Below are 25,638 nucleotides of genomic sequence, written 5' to 3' on the forward strand. Positions count from 1 at the left end.
CCTTCTCATTACACTGCTGTTCCCATGAGCTCTCCCCTCCAGTGCCGATTTACGGGCAGTCACCTCCAGCAAGGCTGGGGGAGCCTTCCTCACCCTGCTCGCAGTGTAACTACAGCCAGCACCGGCTGTCCTGCACACACAGCTCTGTGTATGGTACAGAGAAACTGGATGGGGGAGCTTTAGTTTTTATGGCAGGCATTGGTTTGAAAACACCTCAGCCCTCACTGGGGTCTGTTCCTTTGAAATTTATCACCATACACTGTTTTATCTTGTTTACAAGTGTGGATTGTGTGCTCAGGGGAGTGAAAAATTATTGACGTGGAACAGGAACGTCAGGATTGTATCTTGATTCATGATATTCCTCCAGCGAATGTGATTCCTGCCCTGTAAGCACTGTATCTTTATTTTCATATTGTTCAAACTTTAAATGAAGCAATCTGATAATTTTGACTTCACATGTTGATTCACTGATGAAAGATGATTTTTAAGAATTCCAGATTACAAATCATTGTCATAGCTGAAGATTAAACTTGCCGTTTTCCCTGATATATGGAAATACAAATAACGAAGTGTATTTGAATATTGATCAGACACTCAGCCTGAGCCAAGTACAGTATGAACAGCTTTATGTTTGCTGGCAGTAAACCAGCTTCTCTCTTCTCTCTGTTTTGCACAGTCCTTCTAAGCCAATCCTCACTAGAATGAGCACAAAACAAACCGAATAACAGCTTTTGTACATCAACATTAAATGGGAAGAAGCTTGGGAAAGGGCCTCCGAGAGAGAAGAACGCTGACGAGAGCAAAATGCCTGATTGGTAAGCGCTACCTTCTAAACATAGATCAGCCAGACGTGGAAGTGATTTTCGGAAGAGAAATGCAATCATGGATTACACACCAGCTCATTAGAAACTGTTGCTGAATACAGCATCCAGAAGACATGCATGAAAAGTCACATTTGGGGAATAAATTAAAAGGGGTGTAGTTGTTGCTAGATAAACATATGTAATATATATGCATTGAAGAGGTTTGTAAATGTCATTTTTTTTATTCAGACGGAAAGCAAAAAGCTTTAAAACCTTTCACAGTAGAGAGGCAGTTAACTCCAGACTATTCCTATCCCAGTAGCCAAGAAGTTGATAGGACATCTCTCTTAAATTAACATTTATAAATAGACTCTCTGAATGTTTCCATCTCCTAGTGGAAAAAGCATAACTTTTAATGCTATATTTCTGCACCTCATTTACTTCAGTGTATAATACGTTGACTAAAACTGTAAAGCTTCTCAATTTTTACTGCGTATGTGTTCCAATTAATCTATGTCTGTAACAAACTTAAGACTGGAAAATTACTTCTGACCTATATTCTAGTTCTATGAAGCATATATACTATAAGATATGTCTGACTGAATATCATGATACTATAATTTCCCAAGCAACATAGAATTGTTTGCATTTAGAGCAACAAAACAAAAGCACTTGATTTCTTTTTCATAGGAAAAACTAATTTACCCCTTAAATGTGTTAAAGCAGCTGCTGGCTGTGAGGGCATTTCTGTTCTTTTCCTTGTTCTGCCACATAACCACTAAGGGACACCTCTGGCCTCTGTTACGCCATTCGGGCTAGGTGATCGAGTGATCCCTTCTGGCCTTCAGCTCCACAGGCAACTGAAGGGAGCAGGAGCGCACGCACGCTGCCAGCAGCTCACACAGGAGCTCAGCCTGGGCTCAGCCAGCTCCCCAGCAGCTCCCCTCCTTTCCAAAGCCACTGAGCTTTGGGTGAGACACAGGGTATGGAGACAGACCTGGATGCACCAGGCACAGGGAGAAGGAGGGAGGCAGAAGCCCCCTCTCTGCTCCTCTCCAATGCACCCAGCATGGCATGCATCTCCCCCTGGGACAGGACCGGGCAGCTCCCAGCACTTCTCCTGCCCCCTCCTGTGCATCACAGCCAAGTCCAGCCCCAAACAAACACTGCAGTGCAAGTTTCTGCAAATTTTTTAAGCCTGTCACATCATTTTCTGGCTTTCAAGGGAAACGGCTAAAATAATCATTCATTGTTATTGCTGATCCTAAATACCATGATACACTGAGGACATGAGTAAAGCATGGGTCAAAGCTGGTTTTAATTATTCACTGCACAACACAAAGTATTCAAGGATTTGGTGCGTGAATCTCAGAAAACAAATTTCATCTTTGGTTGAAAAATTATCTTCAAGCAAACTGTCAATAAATAAATAAAGGAATTAGGCAACTCTTTTATCTAATTACCAAGGTACCACTGTGGCTCCGCTTGTTTTAGAAACTGAACATTGATGTGGATGTCTGCCAAGTAAACGTATATGTGAAGCTGGGTAGCATTTAAAATAAAACTGTTTTAATCTAAATCTGTTCTTGTAACTGTGTGTAGGAGACTCCCTTGACTTCTACAGGACCAGCATTAGAGCTGGTAAAAAAAATCCCACCCAAATCAATCAGCCACCATAAGCATATTCCCAGCACCTGCTACTGAACTGAAGTGGGCGGAAAACCAGGTAATTTACACATGGGGATGCATGAAGTCATTAAAGTCCCACTTCAAACAGGTTTTTAAATCTGTGCTTAGCCCAACCAGTGTCAGCTGGAAAACACACATCCTAAAAAGCCGGGCACCCAGGAGTTCCTGTGAATGGTGTCTCAGCAAACCTGTCTTCATTCACGGCTCCTGTTGGTTAACACACACGTTATCATCCCATGAAAAGCTTTGCTATCTGGATGTGTCATTGTATCATCAACTTCTTTTGGTCTTTAGGTTTACGTCTATCCCAAATTATTGCAGTCGTGGCACTTTAGCTGCGACAGAAATCACCAAAACAGGGTTTCTCTGTAGTATATTATTTTGTTATGGACTACTATGTTTGGCATCATGGTGACTGTGTAACGCAAAAGTCCTTTCTAAACACAAACAAATGTTGCAAAAAAGTGTCATCACAAGACCTTGCAACCCTGCCAGGTCAGTGAAAATGTACCATTTGTACCTAAACAGAAGGAAAGACTTACAAGGACGTATATCACTAAGTGTTGATTCAGTATGAATAGTATGTTTTACCTTTTAAAATGTTACTACTTTCTCATTCCACTCCATTGTAACTTGTCAACTGTAATTTTTTTTTAAGTCAACAAAGACTGTAAAGAAAACTGTTGAAATACCTGATTTTCTGTAAAAAGTAATAACAATAATTTTTGTTACTTTAAAGTATGCTTGGTATTAAAGTACCTAATAAAGTTCAACAATGAATTTTGTAGCATACTAAAATAAAGTGTGATAGTGCTTTTCTCCAGCTCATCTCTGGTAACGGCTACTCTTGTTGGAATCGCTGTCCCCCTCATAAACACAAGCCCAGCCATTTCCTACATGCCTGTGCTTGCACAGATTCCTAAGGTATGCAAAGTCTGAGCAAAATCCAGTCCCTTCATATGGACAGGGATTTGTGTGCATGCATCAAATTTACAGGCTAAGAACCTTGGTGGTAAGTCGTCTGCATCCTTTGGTACCCGACTATACACATCTGGGCAACATAAAGCTCCTGGTTACTTTGGCATAAAGCTTTACAATAAGAGGAAGAAGATTGTAAATTATTTAGAAGTTAGTTTTGGTTAAACAGAGACCTGCCAGGTGTGTAGGTTGTTGGAGTCCTGTTCATTCTAACAGGCAATGCATTTCGGTTATTCCAAAATATATTGGAAACCTTCAGAAAGTGATTTGGAGTACACAGTAAAGCTCAGAAACTGATTCCCCCTAATTTCACTCCACGAAATTCCACTGAAGGCAAAATTCCTGGGGCCATCAAGAGCTGTCACAGACGTACATCAACCCAGAACCTACACCGGCAAGAGGTAGGTACTTTGGTGTCAAGTGGATACCGGATCTGCCTCCATGATGCTGATGCAGTGGTGTCTGTGTTCGGGGATGATCTAGAAATCATTGTGACTGGGATTGAATTATTCCCAGTCTCTGAGGATTTAAAAAGAAATAAGAACTAGACGGGAAAAAAAAAAAATCTGCACTGAAGTCAATAGCTTTACCCATTTCTCCTTCCCAGGGAGCTCTGTGCAGCAGGGACCAGCTTTGCCTGTTGCTGCAGTAGCTGGCAATACCTGCACGCGTTTGCCATCGAGCCGTATTTGCAGCCAACAATACACTGACCAGCCATCCTCATTGGACTCTATTAGAATTTTAATACGAGACTTTCACAGAAGAACCAAAATTCTTCAAAGTAGAATATGTAGTCTAAAAAATCATGCTCTCCATTTACATTGAGCAATGAGACACCACAAAGCTCCTCTGCTTTTGGAGTGGTTCCTATAGTGGCCACAAACCACTCACTGAAACCAGGGGTGCAGGGCCTGCCTCCAAGTCTGGACATCAGCTCAGTCACCTGGGGAGGCAGTCTGGAAGAAAAGAGACTGAAAATCTGGGAGTGAGGCCTGACATTGCCTCTACAAACTGGTTTTAAATTAGCATAACAATGTGGGATACTACTCCTGATTCTGTCAAGTGCAAGTTAGTTTTACATTAGCCTAATATAGCTGTAAGAATTATTAATAATGAATATGATTGATGTGTTAATAATTAACAAATATGTATTATAATTATGTATTAATAATTATAGTCTATTGAATTGTTATTATTAGGACAAAACAGAAAATCAAGATTGTCAAAATCCGATATACTAGAGTGAAGTCTCTTTGATGTGATTACCGATTTTTAAAAAAAATATATATTTCCCCATTTTTACAGCAGAAAATGATCTAGAATATCAGTTACATTTTTAGTTACACAGAATCAGGATTTTCCCATGGGGTCTTAGTGGAGAAAGGCAGGAGCATTGTTCTGGTTTCGATGTGTGCAGAAAGAAAGGCTGTCCCAGAGAGGGCCAGGCACCTCGTTGCATCGACGATTCATCGATTCTCAAACACAGCCTTCTCACAAGATACAAGGTGAAACACCAGGACGTCAGCACAAATGTCAGGCTTCAGGGAATGTAATTAGCACCCCGATTCTCTTTTATCTGACATTATGCCAACACAATGCAAAATTAGCACTGAGCTAGGTGGACGACATTTGAGTTTGAAAGGAAAGCTAGCTCTCCTCTCCATTTGCCTCATTTTTCCCACTAATTAGATGAATTTAGTTGGAATGTCACTGGAGTATTCTGAGGCTCAGTTAAGTGTCTAACTGTATTTATTGTGTTTCTCAAATGGCAGTAGAAAAGAATGTGAAATAGTAAGATTCTCAGACAATGAGATGAGAAGATTGGGGGCATCAAATTGATGGAGTTTTCTGGAAGAGCTTTTAGGCTATCAGCTGCTACACACATCATCAAGAAAGGAGCTGGTTTATTCTGTATAGCTGAACTCCCTGTGTGCTTCAGGATAGGGAATAAAGTCACTCAGGAATTCTGAAAGAGGTTCCAGGTTAATATGTGCTACCACTTTATTATTTTGTCTGTTGTAATATAATACGAAATTCCTCATTTACATTCCTTAATTGTTTTTGCATTCAGTAATCTAAAAATTCTTCAGGCACGAGGTACCTTGGGGATGCTGAAAGCAATGGGGGGGCTTTCCTGGAGCAGCACCTGGGAGTAAGGGATATTGAGCATATCTGTGCTGCCATCTAACGGCCGGCCTTTTCGGGGTTATTGCCGGCGCTTGCTGGCAAGTGCAGCTTTACATTTGCATTTATGGAGATCAAGGTAAGAAAAACAGTGCATAGGTAACCTCCTGCGCCTCTCGGAAACGGGGAAAAATCAAGAGGCTGAACCGCTGGTCTATTAGCTTACACTGGAGAGCTATCACGTTTGACAACTTTTCATCTGAATTTCTAAAGACTAAAGAGAACAAGCCACATCTTGGTAAACGTGGATGAGAAGTTTGCCTAACATTTGAAAAGCATTTTCCAGTGCAGTTGCTCCCCAGGGACAGGCTGCTGCACTTCCCAGTTGGGACAGACACTAATTCCTTTCGTACCTTCTCAGGGACCAAGTGGGTGATGATGACATTTCTCTCTTGGCATATGGCTTCAGCCCGGGCTTTGAAGTGCACTCAGTGATGGTATACACAGCCTCTCCCTGTGTTCACTCCAATCTCTTCTCTTTATTAGAACATTTTTAGTGGATTTCTATTCTTTCTAGTTTGCAGATCCCTAAAAATTTTCCAGATCTTTCTAAATTTCATAAACACGTGACCTTGTAGGATACAAGGACTTGTATTCAACAAGTGATCTTTTGAAGATCTCCTGAAAGTCTTCCATGCATCTCAGACTGAAAATCACTGTTCCAGAAATACTCCTTTGGGGATTCAGTTCACTCCTAAACCCCCTTTCCCAAGAGTTGTTAACTGTCACTCTTTTCTTCTGTATCCTTCCCTTTTTATTATTATTTCCCTAGTAGCGTTTTGTTCAACCCGTTGAATCCCATACCCAGAAAATATAATACTTTAAGCTTAGTCAGAGGAAAAAGACAGTCTACGTGGATCACACAGCTTAACATGAAGTAACTGGTGATGCAATAGGAGACTCATGAGCATCTTCAAAGGTGACAGAACATGAAAGTGATCGACCCTAAAGGAACAGGATGGATTTAGGCCATCTTGGACGGCCTTTTCACCAAGCATGGTAAAATCTGATGAGATTATAGATTGCTAAGCTGGAGGCTAAATTCCCTGCTCCTAGAGGAACAAAGCAGGAACTCAGGAGGCCATTCATACATCAACCATGAGCAAAAGTGTGCTGTGTGGGATGCAGGTAAAAAATCTCATATATTTAGATCCATGTACTCAGCTCAAAGCTGTACTCAGCTTTGGTGAAGCCACAGCTCAAGTAATGTGTTCAGTTTTGGGCCCTTCAATACAAAAAAAGACATCGAGCCCCTGGAGCATGTCCAGAGAAGGGCAACAAAACTGGTGAGGGGTCTGGAGCACAAGTCCTGTGAAGAGCTGCTGAGGGAACTGGGGTTGTTTAGTCTGGAGAAGAGGAGGCTCGGGCAGACCTCATTGCACTCCACAACTTCCTGAAGGGAGGTTGTGATGAGGAGGGGTCGGCCTCTTCTCTCAGATAGCTAATGATAGGACTCAAGTAAATGGCCACAAGTTGCACCTGGGGAGATTTAGATTAGACATCAGGAAAAACTTTTTCTCTCAAAGAGTGGTCAGGCGCTGGAACAGCCTGCCCGGGGGGGGTGGAGTCACCATCCCTCGTGGTATTCAAGAGGCACCTGGACGAGGTGCTACAAGGTATGATTTAATAGCTTAGTGGTAGTACTGGTGATAGTAGGACAGTTGGACTACATGATCTTGTAGGTCCTTTCCAACCTTGTGTTTCTATGGTTCTATGATTCTGTCTAAGATGCCTGGAGTCACAGCCTTGGAGGCATCTTGTCTGACCCCCTTCTCCAAGCAGGATCACCTCTGGGGGCAGGCCTCTATCCAGTCTGGTCTCATAAACGCCCGCGGTGAAGAGTACACAGTGCTTCTGAGCTCCAATGCTTAATTAGATGCATAAATGAGTCAATAATGAAGTAAATATCGACCAGGATAAGCTGATATTTGTGTGGCTCTACTCTCAAGGGATACCATTCCAATATCCTTACAGTATGCTTTTAACTCTTAGACGTGTGCATAGAGGTCAAAAATTAATATATTCACAGTGCTAACTTGTCACTGACATTGAGTTATATACTTGCTGTTCTTGGAGAGGATGTATTTCATTTAAGCTCACCCAACCTATCTAGGGGTCTGTTCTGTTTGTTTTGTTGCTTTTGTTGTTTTTGTGTGGGTGGTGGGAGGGGGTGTTTTTTGTTTGTTTTATTTTTAAAGTGAGTTCCAAGCACTCAGAATCATGGTGGAAAGCAGGAAAATACTTAATATGTATACTAAAAGTTTCTAAGCCGTAAGACAAACGAAATCAAAGCTCAACTGTACTTAAATCTCATTCGTTTTAAACCAGTCTCGTGTTATTTTACACCTTGATTCACTAGATTTTAAAGCCGAAGACTGCAGTAACAAGCTAAAAAGAGCACTCTTCCTGGGGTGTGGGAAAGAACACGCCAGCCAGATGTCGTCCCAGGCCAGAAAATGAAGTAGCATGCAGAAGCGAAAACAAGCTGTCGGGCTGAGCTGCCTGATGCAGTGCCTGCTGGGCACCGAGCCAGGAAACAAAAGCCTGAAGCAGAAGTTTCCCGAGTCCTTACTCCTGTTCTCTCCCTTTTCAGCATGCTTCTGCGAGGATTTTACAGAGGAGACTTCTGACCGGCAATCCTGCACTTAACTTGTCTTTCCCGTGTCTTCTCCTCTCCCCCAGATGACAGATGGCTAGTGTCAACAAGAGACTTTTAAGCGAAGGAATTTATAGAATACAACAGGAAGCAAAGGGAAACTTTAGCAACTGAATGATCATTCCAAAAGGTTAAAGGAGGAGAAGTATTTCTGAAGACACAGTAGACCAGAGCCCCTGTAGAGAAAGCCCCAGACCAACACTAATTGTTAGCAGGTTGTGGCAGCTAGATGAGAAGCCCAGTGATACCACCAAACCCCCCAGGGGAGTCAATGGCAAGTGAAGGCTCAAAATCACTGATCTGCTATAGTTTGTCAAGATTTGGGGGTCATCACAGAAGGAACTGACAGAGAATCAATAGGGATTAGGCACCAAGACCCAGGACTTCACTGCCTGAGGTAAGGAGAACTGTGGCATATGTGTTACTAGAAAAATGTGGTTACTTGGTATGCTACAGCTATCAGAGATCAATATAATCCTTTTCTTGGGACTGGTCAGTACTTTCACCTAAAAGATAAGCAGCTCAATTATTCAAACCAGGTGTAAGTTCTGTCTCCTTGTATCCCCATCCATGTGGTCTCAGTGATCCTGGCTCTTGTGGTATGCGGGGATTAGTCCACCATGAGGGCAGGCCAGCTCCATCCAGAACTACCAGTTGTCCCAGGATCCCAGTTATGTCCCCTTTACCAGACAGAAGCAGAGGAGTTTGTCCACTGCGGTGTCAGATCTCCAGCAGCTTCATCAAGCAATAAGCCCCAGCCATAATTTTGCCTGGGGTGTCTGAGATGCTAAAATCCCAGACAAATCACTGAGGGTGCAGTGTCACAGTTGGCTTTTGCTGATCTAGGCATGTGCTACTGCTACTGCCCTGCTCCCATCAGCTCCCCTATGTCAGCACTAGCGCTTATGTATCTGCACAGTCAGCTGCACCAGCCAGCTGATTCAACCCGCTCTAAGGCCACATGATTACCAGTACCAAAATGTGCTGGGGGGTGCCAATAAGGGGACTGAAAGGGCAGCCTGCAGTAGCTTGGCATATTTAGTTCAGGAAACCCACACCACAACTGTGTGTGCAAAGTAAATCTGGTGCTTCTCAGCCCCATGATGACACTTTTTGTGCACAGTCTGAAGAACCCACCCAGTGCTTGCACTGTAGATCCAAAGCACCCCAGGTGTATCAGATTTGAAGGGCACATGATCTGAAGTCCATCTCTGTGTGACCACTAATTTTACCTAACATGCACGGGTGGCAATGGACAACTCTGGCCACCTAGACAGCACACACTGAATGTTCCCAATGCTTCCTACATAGCAGTATTGCTCATTTATCTGAGGGTAGGTCAGATCTATCTAGGGCAACAACAACTGCACCCATCCTTCTGTCTGCAACATCCCAAATTTCCTACCTTTACCTCCCTGTATACTCAGGATGGTCCTGAAAGCAGAGGGTTATTGCATCAGGTGAGTCATGTGCAGGCGAGTCAGCTGCAAATGCTATCCATGGAAGGGAAGAGAGATAACTTTAACTATGGAGATTCTTAATCTGACAACAAACCCTTCCATACATTTGGAAGTTGAAGCAATTCAGAGAGACATATGACAAAAATGTTTAAGTAGGAGGGTCATCCATTGTTTTTACTTGGGGGGCTGCCTCCATTTCAGAATTCAAATGAAGATCTGAGTATCTTTTTCAGTGAAGCAATGTTTGGCCTTGATCAAGGCATTTCTGTGTAAAATGGTTTGCGTGCAGAGACTGTGTATCACCACACGTAAAATCCAGGCAGCCCTGACAGGCTTCAGCAAAGCTTCCTGCTGTGTGTAAGGAGTGCTTGCCCCTAGCTGTTCTCTCCGCCTCACTGCCAGGGGTTGCCAAGCCTATCACGGGGCTTGCAGAAAGGAGTTTGCCACTAACATACAAAATGTCTTGAATTGTCATAAACTGTCAATTAAAACGAGTATACCCAGGACCTGGCACAGAGGGTTCAGTCTAATGATTCCTGTGAGCATGTAAACTTCAGTAGAGGAGCTAGGATGGAAGAGAGGAGTCACAGCTGGAGAGAAGTAACTTAAACCAAAGGCGGGGGACTAATGAGAGTGCATTTACAAGTGCCCTCAAATGGTTCACAAAGTGGTCTGGCTTTCAGCTGACATAAAATGTGTTGTGTGAGTGTAGGATAATTACCATTACATGGCTGAAAAAAAGTATTCCCAAGTGTAATTAGTTTTATATGAAAACAGACACAGTTTTAGCTGAATCTTCCTGAGCGCAAATGAGTTTCAGATTCAAGGTTGATATTGTTCATCATGGAAAGTTATTCATGTATAGATATTAGAGACATTATTTAAATGCTACAGAATTAGCAGAAATAAACTTCAGCCCAGTGTGAAATATGTGCACTGCACTGAACGTGGTCTTAGCCCAACGTATTCTTTATTCCCTCAGTTTTTATTTTATAGATGTTTGATTTCAGGAACAGGAACATTCATGAGAAACATGGGAATAGGTCCCAGAGAGAGGATATTTTCCCTTGTTTTCCTGTGTAATATAAGAGGAGGAGAAATGAAAACAATGAACAGCCAAGCTGCACCCTTTTGCTCTGCACAACTTCCTGAAATTTCTCCTGAGCAAGATAAACTGTGCTACAGCAAAAAAACAGCTCATGGTTAAAATGGCATCTGTTAGTTGTGCTGCAGAACTCCAAAACAGTCGCATTTTCACCCCCATCTGCTTCTTTAGGATAAATTACTTTGTTACCCAGGTGTATAATTAGATATAAAGGGGCAATTTAAGACGAATGTCCTCCTAGCTTTTACTAGCCTCACCAGAGAAACAATAGAAGTCCTGTTTTAACCTAAGGAAGGACAAAAAGCACTGAAAGCTGCACAGGAAACAACCCAGAATTGCACGGGATTTGGGCTGAATGATTTTAAGGCTGCAAGCAGATGTCTCACCGGGAAGCAGCAGAACCAGCTGCTCTTCGTTACCGCCCTTGAGCAGAAGCCGACCTTCACCCGTGGCAGCGCGTGTGTCAGGGCCCTGCCGGCCCCGCCAGCCAGACCGACCAGGTCAGATTAACCAGTTTAAACCCCGCATTTGAAATAAGCCACGGGAACTTTCCTGAAGGGGATTAGCGAGTTCCCGCAGAGCCTGCCCTGATCTGACAGCAGATCTGAGGGCAGCCCTGGCATCGGAGCAGCGACGAACAGCTGAGAGGGGGTAACGTCTTCATCGGGCACCGACCGAAAATGCCGCAGACAGAGCGGCACTCGGCGCGGGGCAGTGCCAGCAGCAGGTTTCCATTCCCAGCCCAGCTGCAGCTGCCTGTCACTGCCCCCGGCCAGTGCCCAGAGGAATAAAAGCGGGGCGCTGCGTCACCGGGTCGGAGCACGCAGAAGGCTCCGGCAAGGCAGCGAGGACGACCCGCTGACAGAGGCCCCGAGGGAGTTGCTAAACCCCAAAGATGATGACTGTGTGCAGTCTAAGAAGTTCTTCCCTTCCCCGAGTCTGAATCTGTTTTCACTTTAAGCCAGTTTTACATTCTGGACTGAACTGGGATTTAGATGTATTTTATGTGGCCTACGCCACCCACTGTGTCTCATAAGGGATGACAGTTCCTGCCACAAGTAGTTTACAGCTCAAGAGTGACTGCAGATTCCCAGAGACCAGAGCAAAGCCTGCTCCCTTCTTTCTTTCCACGATTTTTCCCATGACTGGCCAGATCACTCGGCAGCTCTTAGGCCCCTTCCCTGCCTTGTGGCAACATCGGCTCCTCCATACAGGCTGAACAGGCTTTCCGTACTTTCTTTGGAGTCTGGAACGTCTTTATGAATCTCAGAGCTATGCAAAAGGTATAGGGAGCTTGCACAACCCTGCTGGCTGCTGCCACCACCCAGGACAGGGGGCGACGGCCTGCAAAACCGACAAAGCGGGAGGTGGTGGCAGCGATGTCCAGAAGGAACCCCGGCGGAGGGGGGAGATGTACCAGCCACCATGTCTTGCCACATGTCTGCTCAGGGCACCTCGTTTTCTCAGACTTGCTGCTTGCATCCTGCTGCCACAGGTCTGTACAACTCCACAAATTAAAGGGATTTTGTTTGTTTCCCAGGTGAATCTAAGGGAGTTAGAAACACAATTCCCAAGACCTTCGCTTCCCCAGTCTGTCATCTACATGCAGATTACTGCTCTGTGTGCATACAGAGCATGTAGAGCCTGTACAGCACACGCCTTATTACCTTCTTGTGATGTTCAGCAGTTTGCAAAGGCATCAAACAAAAGCCGGATGCAGACTGCGTCTGACCAGGAACTGATGTGTTACAAACCACGAGGTAAAAATCAAACATGACAGCTTCGCCTTCTTGATAAAAACAGAGTGGTTTCTTTATATCTCATCCACTGATCAGAGAAGAGATACATGGCTTGGGACAGCAGAGCTGTAGAGGGACTAATATAATCCGAAATCCTATACATTTTTAACCTGCTCAGCCCTGCCCCCTTATAAAACATGCATTTCAGCTGCTGTTTCTGTTAATTGGATATGCTCTTAAATGTAAATGAGAAAAACCACATTAAAGCCTCCCAAGATTCCAGATAAGATTTACAGCTAGCATATATAAGTGAAATGTCACTCAGGCCAAAGGAATTGCTCTGTTCCTCCTTTTTCTGCCACTGCAATCTCTGAACTTGACCCTACATTTCCATACTCCCACAACGAGTTTAGCGCGGAGTATAACACATTGCTGCAATCCCACCTCAGCAGCGGGGTGCTCTCCTCCCTTGAGACTGGCACAGGGGTAGGCTCCCATCTCAGCCTGTCCTTACTCTGGCTCTGGCTCAGATTTCCTGCTGCTAAAACCCTTGCCCTTTCCATGGGATACTTGCATGTTTAGTGGGCTGGAGGGAAAAAGAGACAGGGAGTGTCTCGCCTGGGTGGGAAGGGAGGCCTGAGTTCCTGTCATTTCCCCTGTGAATATTTCAAGATTTTTATTTAGTAGAAATCTTTACAGGATGGGTTGGGCCATTTTATCGGAATTGCACCAGATTTCGGCAGGACAGTTTTCAGCGAGGTCCTTTCCCAACTGGGGCCCTAGGCCACAGCCTGAAGACATTGCCTCCCTGGAGCCGAGCACAGCCGTGTCAGACTGGTGGATTCAGGCATGCTGCTGGGAGGAGGAGGGACTGTTCGTTCTTTCTGGAGAAGACGGAGAGGGTTTTGCTTTCATTTAAGAAATAAAACACAGACCTTGCCTGGTGACAGGCCATATTAGATGGTGCAAATCTCCAGGTCACCTGCATGACAAGGGCAAACTATGAAAGGCTACAAGCTCGAGAAGGGATATAATTTGCTTCTGTCTCAGCTGTCCCTCAGAAGAGAGGAGGGACTCTGCTCACAGTAACAAATGACAACCTCTTCCCACAGCCACCAGCAGGCACATTTGACTTGATGTCCTTTTCTTAACTAAGTGATGCCTTTTTCCCAACTGAATATTTCTTCTGCCAGGGATTTTTGTTCCCCCAGCAGATCCCTGAGGGCTCACTGACCTTTTCCCCACACCTCCCATGTCACACACTTCATCACGGCATGGGCAAGCCTGGATTGCTCATGCTGGTACTCACCAGTATCCAGCTCATTCCTTTATAAGCAATGAGAGCATGAAGGCACTTGAAATTTCTAAACAGCCTTTGCTTTCCCAATCTCTCCCTTTTCAGCCTCACACTCCAAACTGAACAACAACCAGCTAAGCGAACAGGAAATAACAGCTCCTTCCTACAACCCCACCCTCCCGCGCAGGGAACTTGCCTTCTCCAGGGCTGGCTTTGGGCATGGGCCAGCGCTAGGGCTGCCGGGCATTCCCCGTCTGAGCTAGTGTTACTCACCTGTTGCCGTCAAAGTGAAGGAAAAGATTGGGAGGCAGATTATCTCAGCAGAATCCCAGGAAACTGCAGCAGGAGAGCAGCTCTGTGGCAGCTGAGATGGATCATGCTTTTCTGTTCAAGCTGATTTATATAAACCCTCTACATTTCACATACCTGTTCAGATTTCCTGGAGATTTTATGTGACTCATGACAGCACAGAGTAGACATAATGTCTCAGTTTGGGATATTTTTAGATACAGCCTCTTGGGGAAGAGCCCTGGCTTTTAAGGATGACATTATTGTTTGCTTGTTTTTTTCACTTGAGTGCCCCAAACATTCTCTAATAATCTGAATTCATCCTATCTGATTGATTGCACCCTCTACAGTTTTGGGGAACAAAACTAAAGATGGCATTCAGAAAAGTTAATTCACTTACATATATATATTGTGTTCATGAACAAAGATTTCTTGATATGCAAGCATGAACAGCATGGACAAGAAGTTTTCTAATGTGTCAGGTTTCATGTGAGCTCAGACACCCAGGCAGATGTGCAGAAGTAGAGGGTCTATCCCGCTGGAAGACAGACCATGTTAGGGGAAGGGAAGGTGCTGTGTCAAAGACTGACTCTATCAGAGAGCATTTGTTTGAAGGGAAATACAATAAAGCAAAGAAATCAGAAGGGCTCCAAGTATTTTCAAACAGAAAAAAAGTAAAATAAAATTACCGAGAGCTCAAACGGCAAAGGATTAGAGAATTAGTCAGCACGAGGGAGGGAGGGCAGAGGGAGGAATGACGTACATTGGCAGGACTATGCAGCAGAAGAGGTTTTTAACCTCTTTTACTCTAACCTCTAACCTTTTACTGTGCATGTGCATCAAAGGCCCCTACTTTCTGTTCCTATCTAAAACAGCTAAAATTGAATCCTGGGTGAGCAGAGTAAAGTCAGGCCACATCTTTTACCAGGCCTTCCCATGGACTGGTTGTTGGAATCCCCTCGCTGTGGTCTACCTTCCTGCTGTATGCTTCTTATCCTGGTGCTTACAAAGCCCATGTCGGAGAGCAGTACTGGGCACTTCGACATTTTCTGGGCTCTCCCTTGCCCAGAAGCTTCCTGTTTGTGAGGATGCCAGAACTCCTCCTGTTCTGCCCATAACTTGACACCTGAAAGTTCTGGCTTTCTGCTTGGGCAGCTGCAAAGAATTAGCCCAGCTGAGGTTCAGTCACATTTTGAAACAGTGCAGAGACAACTTTTTTTTATTATTATTTCCTTTTTTATTATTCAGTCCACTCGAGCTTCAGTAAACTCTTGAATTAAAGCCCTAAGAATAAGTGTTGAAATTGACTTTAGGGTCAGTGCTGTCTGTGGCAATCTTGTTTTTACCCGTGTAGATTTTTCCTGGTTAATAGTGTCCTGAGACATCACAGTTTTATTTTTTCCTGCCATCCAGAGGTCATTGGAATATCTTTGGTTTTTCACATTAATTTAAATAATTTCTCAAGACTTAAAAGTGTCTTTTTTTCCCTTACAGAAGACTATAGGTATTCTTTCAGAGGAATAACCTGTTTATTTCAGATGGTTTTGCTCCTTCGCAAGTACACCAGTTGTCCCTATATCAATCTAAACAGCATTATGTGTGTAAAATTTTCCTTTCTACTACATTTTCTGGATGTAATGGTACTCACAGATTTTAAATATTTGTTTAGACTAAAACATTTTAGAAAATAAGCTTTTTGTTCATCCTCTGCTCTTTGGTCTTTTTTCTTTCACAATACTTCCAAGACTTGTAACAATTCAACACTGGCCTTGAAAACTTCTGAAGTGTTCATGAATTCCAGAAAAAAGGCAAAATTATCAAACATTCCCTGTTCAAAGGAGAGGGTTCTCAAGTAATTTCTATAGCATTATCATTACAATCATATCTGGAAAGGACCTCAAAAAGTATCCAGCCCACTATTTTCCAAAGAGAGGATCAGCTATGTGCTGTAGATATGATAACCTCTTAGCCAGTTTCAGCAAGGACAATTACTTTCGGATGACCAAGTCAGAAAGTATTTCTCGCTGGACAAAGTGGCTGATTATTTATTTATTGCCCTGTCGCTGATTATTTTTAGTGGTTCTCATGTTTCGTTTGCAGAGTGGACTGGAATTGGTTTGAGGTGGACTGAATTATTCCTGCATACAAAGGGGTTTGATTTCATGCCTGGCAGGAAGCAATATAAGCTGCAAAGGAAACCTCCCAGTGGAGGCAAAGGCAACCTTGCTACTTCTTCCACTGTCTTCTTCAATAGATAAGAGCGTGGACACCTCCACCTGCCTGCCTGTCAGCCTGCTAGGGCTGACGCACAAGTCCACCCCATGGGGTCTGTACCTTTGCCTATCCAGCCTGTCATGCTTTCAACCCAGGGCATGCTTTCCCCTCTCCTGGGACAAGGGCTAGCACCAATACAAACCTGGCTCCAAGGATTATCACCATGATTAATAACCACAGAATAAAAGCAAAAGGCAATGTACTGGACAGTGAGCAAGATGGGGAGAAGTGCAAGTCATCCTAATGTCGTAGGGAAAGGCTTTGTAGTGATCCCACACCTGCTTGCCATCCTCCTGGTGACTTCATCCACCCTGATACAGATCACCTACAAACAGAAAACACAAAACCCTTTTTAGTCGTCCATCGCTTTACAGGAAATAAATAATGGCACAGTCACTCAGTAACACATCACAGAAGTTGTGCTAATTGTTTTCACTGAACCTCCACGTTTCCTTATCAAACCTGCCAGGCTGAAACACCCACAAGTCCATAAACCAGTAAATAATTAGCTTCAAAATCCTCCCTCTTGCATCCCCTGGCGCCCCTTTTGCCCACAGCAGGGAACAGCTAGAAACTGCCACGCAGCTGAGCGGCAACTCTCAGGCTTTCTGCCGAGAACTCATTCTCGTTCTGTGCCTCCTTGACGTTCACTTTAAGTCGATTTAACACTTAAAAGAACAAAAATGAAGATATATAAAACCGGCTCGACAGAGGCGGCGGGGACATCCAAGCCAGGCGGGCTGGGCTCCCCGCCCCGGCAGGAGCGGGGCCCGCTGAGGCGGGCCGTGGCAGGCCGCCAGGGCGGGAGGCCCACATCACGCTCCCTCCTGACCTTCAAAGCGTCCCGGGAGCCTCAGCTGCTCGCTGGGGCTTTCCGCCCGAGGGCCCCACGTTTTAAATACGGTGTTTTTTGTTGGGTTTTTTTTTTGGTAACACTTTTGCATTTTTATTTCTCCTTTGAAGGAAGGTGCTGAGGGCTGGCACTCGGTGAGAGCTCCCGGCTGAAGGAACCGCTGCCCTCTGAAATGCCTCAGACAGGTCCTGCGAGAAACCACGGCGAGATGCTCTCCTTCCCAAGAAACATCTGCCTTCCCTCGCTCCCCTCTGTGGTTTAATTAAAGCATTTTGCACACAGCTTGCTGTTCTACCGCTTTCCGCAGCAGAAACTCTGTCAGCTCCGAGATCTTGCCTTAGGAGTGCAATGAGTTCAGGTGTTTGCCTGGGCATCAGGGCTCACCCCTCTTTTTAATTTTACCAGCTTAAACATGCTTTAACCCGCAAAATCTTCTTAATGAAGCTGTGCATTCTTCGCAAACCCAGCTCTTTCAAGACCACGCGAGCTCCTTATCTTTTCAATTATCTTGTTTTTTTGACAGAGCCCCAGTACCTGCCTGTGAGAGGGTGTTTACACAAGAAACACCAGTCCTCAACAGACTTCTCAGTCCTGCCTCAAAACAGCCACTGCAAGTCTGCAGTCGAGGGCGGTGAGTGGGGTTTTGCCCTTGGCAAATAGTTTGTGTGCTTACCTAGGCCTTGCCGCCATCTTTTCCATCATGTCAGTGTGTGCAAGTCAGTGCTGACTGGTTTATCAACACAGAGAAAAAACTGAAACACAACCCACCCAGTTGCCTGCTCATAACACAGAAACACGCTTAATAAGTGGCTTTCATCAGTCGTTGTTGCCTGGCTTCCAGCTTGTCCCCACCGGCAGATGGAAACAGGACAGCAGGTCTCTCCATGAGGCCCTGCTCCTTTCTGAAAGGTTTTCCTTCCCTCCAAGAGCTGTTTGGTAGGAGCGACTTCCTTGGGAAGCCCAGCAGTGCAGGGTAATAATGATAGTCTTTAAATCTTGCTATTGATGGGACTCCTGCAGTGGTCATCCTCCTTCAAACCTTCTCCTTTGCTGCCTTGTTATGCCTACGTGACTAGGACACAGAGGGGTATTTGGATGCTTGAGACACTCCTGTGCAGCAGCAGAGAGTTAAAGAACTGAGGCCAGAAGAACTGCATCCCTCTGAGGCAGGAGGAGCGCTGAGCTAGCTGCATGCCCTGCCCCTCAGAGGTTTTACCCACACTCCATAGCTCTGTGTATACAAATTAAAATTAACTTATTAAAGTAAATTAAACCTGTCTGAGACCATTCTCTGGCACAGAATGCCCCACACCCTTACTATTGAAGTCTCAGCCTCCAAAGCAGCGTGGCTTCACCAGGCTGCCCACTGGGAATGGGGCCTGGCACGTTTTAATTCCCAAATCATACCTGAGCATCATTTGGGAGATCATGTTTTCCTCAGGCCAAAACCAGGCCAGGAGCTACTGTGCTGGTAAAGATGATTTCGCTCTACTACTCAAGAAAGCTCCCTGATGCTGTTTAGTTTACTAGTGTTAACACAGGACATTTGTCCACTCAAATTTACTTCCCTACTGGACTATGAAGCCAACAGAAGTGAGATTTCACCCTGAATTGGGGACACACACACACACACGGACACACACGGACACACACGACACACACCTGTTAATTCATTGTCCCTAACACAGAGAAAACATTCCCATGGAGGTAAATTATTTGTGGATTTCTGAGATGAACTTGAGTTTAAAAAATCCAATTTAATCTATCAGTGTGATCAAATTTACCATGCCACAAGATACTGTTCTATACATAACATAAAATATCCCATCTGGACAGCTGGCATAGAAAGTATGTTATTGACATACACTTTGTTTTGTTTCTCCAGAAACACGTGCCTGAGAATGCAGACCTGCCACAGCAGATCAGAAAGTGGTCCATCTAGCCGTGTGTTCTTTCTGGGCACTGCTCAGTCCCTCTAGCAGTTCTCTGTGCATGTGACTCTGCTTTCAGAAGAGGGAGCGTCAACCCTGCAGAAAGCAGTTAGCATTTAGGAAAGTCTGTTTCCAGCTGAGGCACGATTTGTCCTTTGAAATAAGGCACAAATATTGGTAGATAGGTCTTCTAGCAAAGTCCTGTAAACAAGCTATTTCTACTTTGCTTCTAACAGAAGTACATACGCTTGAAGCACTGAATGCTGAGAAAATTGAATGCTTAAACTTCTTTTAATAATTATGGGTTAAATTATTAATCATATTGTTAGCTATTTAATCAGTTAATATGAGTTTTCAAAGGAGTGCTTTAAAAACCTGAAATTAAAAAATAGTCACAGAATATAAGAAGGACTGAGTCTTCACTGCCTTGTATACAGCATACTTTTGATTCTAAAATATGCTGCCATATCAGTATTAAACATCCTCCTGTATACTAGTGATTTCACAGGTATAAAGACAAAGAGAGTTAAGGTCACTGAAACATCAAAAGTTCTCCCTTGTCCCCATGCAGCCTTCCATCCTGTACACTAACTGCATTTTGCATAGGGCTGAGACGTTTTGCTGAAAAACTTCTGAGGGAAGTTGTTTTAATAAACAGATTTAATTTTTAATAAGGATGTTAAGAAGTTTGTTAAATGCTATGGGCAGGCCAACTGATGGCATGAAATCTAAGAAAATACACATAAACCAAATACCCCCTGGTATTACAGAGGGGGAGAGGAGTGATTTTCAGAAGGATTTGGGCAAAACCCTCAATTATTAAGAAAAGCACCAAATGACTAACATTGACTCACTGTCTTGGCATGATGTACCTAGGTTTCCTACTGTTATTTATAGTTTTGTTCGTGTCTGGTTATGACATGCTGTCAGTAGATGAGTAGTTTGAAATGTGTTAGCCTGGGGTCCAATAGTTCTCTTGTGCCATTCAATGTCCTATAAATCTTCAATAATTTTATTTCCTTCCATAACTCAAAATTCAGTCACTCATTTTTCTCCTGCACCCCACATAATCCCCATAGTCCCTATAATTTGGCTTGCTAGCAAAAGTGGAGTTCAATTTGTATGTTTCTTTCTGCATTAGCTGTTCTGTCCTGTCTCTTTCTGACTACTTGCTCCAGGGAGTGCCTCTCCTTCTTATCCTTGAGCAGGGTGGTAGGAACTGGAATCTCATGTTTTGTCTTGCAAATCCACAACTGAAGAACCAAGTTTCAAGACACTTCCTTTGACAAGGAGACATTTGGGCCTGTGTTTATAAAAGTGGTCAAGAACTTCAGGAGCTATTTTTATGCCTAAATCCCACTGATTTTTTAAAGGAATTAAGTGCTTACATAACTTTTTGAATCTATGCCCCTCTTTCAACATAAAATAGCAAGCAGCTGTTTTGACACTCTAAGATATCCAGATACCCAAGAAGACTTAATAAAGAGCATTGGTATGTTTTGTTTCATCTTAAAGAGAATAGTAAGCTATTTATATGAGAATGAATGAGTTAAAATGGAGATAAATACAGGAAAATAATGTTACATGTTAAAATGCATAGTCATACAGAGAATTATATCTACACAGAAGGGATACCAGAGCTGTGCCTAGACTTACAGAAAATGGGTGAAAATGACCTGTCTGCACAGTACCTGGCGAAAAACGGTGAAAACTGATCTGCACGGTACCTGGCCAAAGCATCTCGCTTTTGGCCAATGTGCCTGGATTTCCCTTCCTGGGGAGCAAGGAGAGAGGAAGGGGGGACATTTTGCACACATGCATCTCATTCATGGCTGGGATAAGAAACCAGAACTGGAAGCTGGAAGGTGCTTAGGACAGAAAAATATGACAGTTCTGTGAAAAAATGTGAAATTGAAAGCAAGCCAATTGCAAGTGGCAGGTGTGGAAGAGCAGAGGAGGGTGACACCTTCAGTTAACCTACAACTCCTTGTCAATTGTTATTGTGGAGTTTAGGATCCAGGTATCCAGGTAATGAGGATGTTTGACATATTTTAGGCAAGAATTAAAAAGTACTGGAGGTATAAACCACTATGCTTTAGAGCCCAGTCCCTCACTAAATGGCATGGAGGCAGAATTCAAGATTATATTATATTTCATATTTGTCCCCTAAGGATCTTCAACCTTCTTCTAAAATAGCCAGTACTACAGTACTGACTGCTCTAAAGCAAGGTATTGCAATTCCATATGTTGGGTTGGACTTCAATCTCCATCCAGATTACAGGAACTCCAGTGGATATGTAGAACAAATCCTGATCTGATATCTAAGGCAAGCAGTATTCTAGATGAAAAGGCAGGAAACTTAGACTGCTTTTTGTCAAAAAGAGTGGTGGACTACAGGATCAGGGAACATCATCCTGACAGATAGATATTCCAGATACATGTTGAAACCTTGCATTTTTATCTGCACAAAACCCATTTAACACTAATCCATCTTAGCATGAGAAAGGTCCATTTGCTCTACCACACAGGGGCAAACAGGATTCATTGACTGATTGATTTAATTAACTATGGTGGCTTCCAATAGTTGCTTTTCTGTGCTTCAAGGTCATTTAACAACTGTCAGTGTCACACATAGGAGAAGACAAAGAGCTCAGTGCAATAGCAGGGAGGGCAGTATATTTCTCTTGGCAGCAGATTAACCAAGAAAACATTGATACAAGCCGATGGCACGCTGCCCTCCTGAATATACAGATGAGTCTATATCATATTTAGATAGGGACAGTGCGTTATCAGAACCACTTGGCCCAACTGGTTTAGAAATGTAGGGGAATTAAGGGCATGAAGCCATGGAAAGGAAAGGCTAGGCAAAAATATATTGACAATAAAATATGTCTAGTATATTGTGGACAATTTCAGCTGAGTCACTCTGACAATAATGGAGTAAATCCCAGCATTGTGAAAAGCAATCCCACCTACGTATTTTGGAAACGTTCCAGTTTGCTTAGCACTTTCCATGAGGCATTTACCAGGGATGCCCTTTCACCATTTTGCTACATGAATATTCTGCTTGTGCAGTTTCAGTCAGTCTTTTTTAAGTCTCAGATGTTAGTCGATGCTATAGTACTTTCCTCTGTGTTTTTCATGCAAGATTTTATAATTACAGTGGTATTCTAAAACTGCAGGGAAATGATGTGTGAGTCTTGGGAGACTTTGAAGTTTTTCTAACATGCTGCCCAAGTTGTATTATTGTTATCGTTTATAAACTTTCTCCAACTCCTATTTCCGCTGCCCAGAGAGGCTGGGATATTAGGGTAGACTTAAGCCTTTAGCTTCACTGAATGTTGACTTGCATCATGTGAGAAGGTCTAGCTGTATGTGTTGCTGACTGATGAGTCCTGCCATAATTTAGCCCCTCATTATCTGTCTGATCTTATTAAACGATGTGTCTTGTTTACATTTTGTTGGAGAAGAGTTTGAATGTGAGGCCTTTATAACTCAATTGTCTGTCAGATGAGATTCATTTGCTCCTCATCTTGGAAACAGACTCCCCATATAAATTAGATCTACCTGGATCCTAATGAAATTATAACAAATGTTGGCATGCAGTTTCTCTCATTTTCTTTTTAATGATAAATGTCATAGAAAAATAAGCATTTGGGTAATTGCTTTTCCTCACAGTTGACTTGTTAGAGAAAAAATAGCCTAACTTCTTTTTTTTAGCAAACTGTAAAATCCAGACTTGAGTTACAAAACTTGAAATAGTTTTATCTTAACGAGTCTCGTGTAACTGAAATGCGTCGTGTCCTGCCTTTTCAAGTACAAGAGAAAGGTAGGGCTGTTTAGTAGAATATATTTATGTTGTTGAATTTAAACTTTCCTCAAAGTCCCATTACTACACACAATGTTGAGACAGCGTTATCCCAAGAGAAGAGGTGACATAGTACATCCACTGAGCAGCTTTGCTGGAGCTTGGACAACAACTTATCACCTAAATCTAAAACACCCCTAAGCGCCCTTAGTTGCTCTGGAGCACAGAGACACTACATTTGCTGATATTAAATTTTCCAGGAATCCTAATACATCTCCTTAGTCTTGTGAGCACTGAACTGCAGTTAAGACCCAACACACTTCAAAGCTGGATGTTCCTCCCTCTCCTGATCTTGCCTCAAGCCCTGCAGTGTGCAGTAATGACTCAGAGCAAACAATGTGCCCCAGGTCATCTTCATTCAGTCTCGGGTTGTGATTTGATAATACAGGGCTCAAGCAGCAATACTGGCTGAAGGGATCACAGCCCCCCTTGCTTTGACCCGCAGTGCACCAGTTATTTAGGAACTGCAGCCAGAGCAGAGTCTTTGGTGGCGTGCTTGGAGTCTCAGCTCCAGGAACTTCTTCAGCACACCAGGCAAGCTCACTATAGATGGGTGAAGTCAGTCACCTGCATGCAACAACTTGTGGGGTTATGCTGTAAATAAGATCAGTGTTGGGTTTTTCTGGCTTTGAAGGACAACCCCACCCTGCCCCCAAAAATGTTCTAGGCTTCAGTGCAGTCTGTAGAGAATTGCATTCACCCAGCCACAAGTATGGTGCCCCACAGGATGGAAATGGGTAAGCAGGGACAGAGAATAAGAAAGAAGTCTGTGAGCTGGTATTGGAACACGAGTCCCCACATCATCACATTGCAGGATGAGTTCTGCTCTGCTAGATAGTTCCCTGCAGTGCCCGAGGCATGGGATGCTCTCTGATCCACCCCTCCACAGACAGCATGGACATCTTACTGCTCAGACTTTCTCTGTAGCCAAAGCTCTGGGGCTGGAGCATCTAAAACATTCCAGGGTGGGAACGCTTCTGCCCAGGGTGGGCAAGTTCTGCTTTCCTTTTGCTCCATTTGATGGTATTTTAGACTGAAAGGGTTTGGAAAAGATTTTCCTTTTAAGCACATGGAACAGTCCAGCATGAGGGAAGGGTGGAGAAAATGTAAGAAACAAACAGAACTTTTTCTCATAGGATTTCTTATTTTATTCTACTTTAAAGTCTCCCTAATAAATAATTCTTGCATCCAAGCAGTGCCAAGAAATTTCAAAAGGACAGGCTGAAATTTCTCTTAGGCAATAGGAGTCAAAAACGTAAATATACTTAATCAATGCATGCTGATATCTTACCATGCGCATAAATCCGATACTCCCCAAGGTATATGTGTCACAGCCAGGAAGTGAGAATGGGCCTTCGCAGTCACACAACTAGCAAATCACCCTGGTTTGTGCCTCACTCTGGAGCTGTTGACATGTTCATAGTTTTAATGTAAGAGTCCTGGGAAGTTAAGCAACGTCCTAACAATACGTGGGGTCAGACCTATTTTTCTGTACCAACGCAGACGTTTGAGTGAATCCAGGCAGAACAGTTCAGAGGTTTGTTAGTTCTCAGTAGTCATCAGGTGAACGTGGCTAAGACACTTCCACTTCTGCAGTTAACCACATCCTAGCAGGAAGAGGTTAATATACCATCTGGATTCCTTGGATTTAACTGGAGACTTCACTAGTCCCAAAAGACGTCTTTCACCTGGGTTGGTCAGGGGCTAATAACAAATTAAAACATAAACTTGCACATCTGGCAGCACGGTGGGACACTTTAATCACGCTGCTACTCCACCCTCCCACATGCAGAACAGTGCTCACACTGCCAGCGTAGGGACCCACGAACCTGTTGTGTCACTGCCTTTGTTTTATCTTCTTCAGGAGATTGAAAAGCTGACAAGGAATAAAGCAGATACTCCAGATGCTCAACAATTTCCTGTTCCACAGGGGGAGCCAGCATTCAGGTGCTGAATCCAGACAGCTTCTCCTACACCGTGGCTGCCAGCTGGGTTCATTCTAGCAGGTACCTGGTAGGATGTGCCTTCTTTCAGCTCCCTGCCACATGCGATCAGATGACTTCTAGAAACGCTAGTCATTTCAAACCAGGCTTCAAACTGGTTTGTGCTGCTAGAATTGGGCAAAATTTCCTTACAGGTGTTAAGCATGTGGCCCCAGTATCTCAATAACTGAGCCACTCCCTGCAACAACTGATTTCTCTAGCTAGATTGCCCTTAATACAATAATAATAGAAAAGCTGAAAGAATATCTATAGATAATAAGGAGACCTTGGGCTATTGATAAGGTTGGTATCTTTTAATGGAAGGAAAAATGCTGCTTATAAAACTGCTCTGTTGGAAATACACATCTCTTCTTTTCCCAGAAGGATGAAATTCAGTACAAACCTGCACTGTTTGTGGGAGATTCTTGGGGTCTCAGCTGCATATGTGATAGTAGGCTCAAGTTCCAGTTAAGTTCAAGGGAATTACCAGGCTCTGTTCTGCTATGCTCTGCTTCCTTTCTCTAAATATTG

General features: G+C 43.7%; 1 protein-coding gene across 3 annotated transcripts in view; it reads left to right on the forward strand.

Annotated features, from left to right (window-relative positions):
* The window catches only part of LHFPL3 (LHFPL tetraspan subfamily member 3), a 258,805-nt gene extending 255,511 nt beyond the window's left edge, over window positions 1–3,294 (forward strand). For all 3 annotated transcript variants that reach the window (XM_080575385.1, XM_080575384.1, XM_080575383.1), the window contains one exon: window positions 677–3,294. Coding sequence is in view for 1 of the 3 variants with exons in the window: in XM_080575383.1 (XP_080431509.1) it covers window positions 677–705 (29 nt within the window). In the remaining 2 variants the exon portion in view is untranslated. The remainder of the gene's footprint in view (window positions 1–676) is intronic.
* The last annotated feature ends 22,344 nt before the right edge of the window (window positions 3,295–25,638 follow it).

This window comes from Anser brachyrhynchus (genome assembly GCF_964034855.1).
Source record: "Anser brachyrhynchus genome assembly, chromosome: 1".
NCBI classification, from domain to species: domain Eukaryota; kingdom Metazoa; phylum Chordata; class Aves; order Anseriformes; family Anatidae; genus Anser; species Anser brachyrhynchus.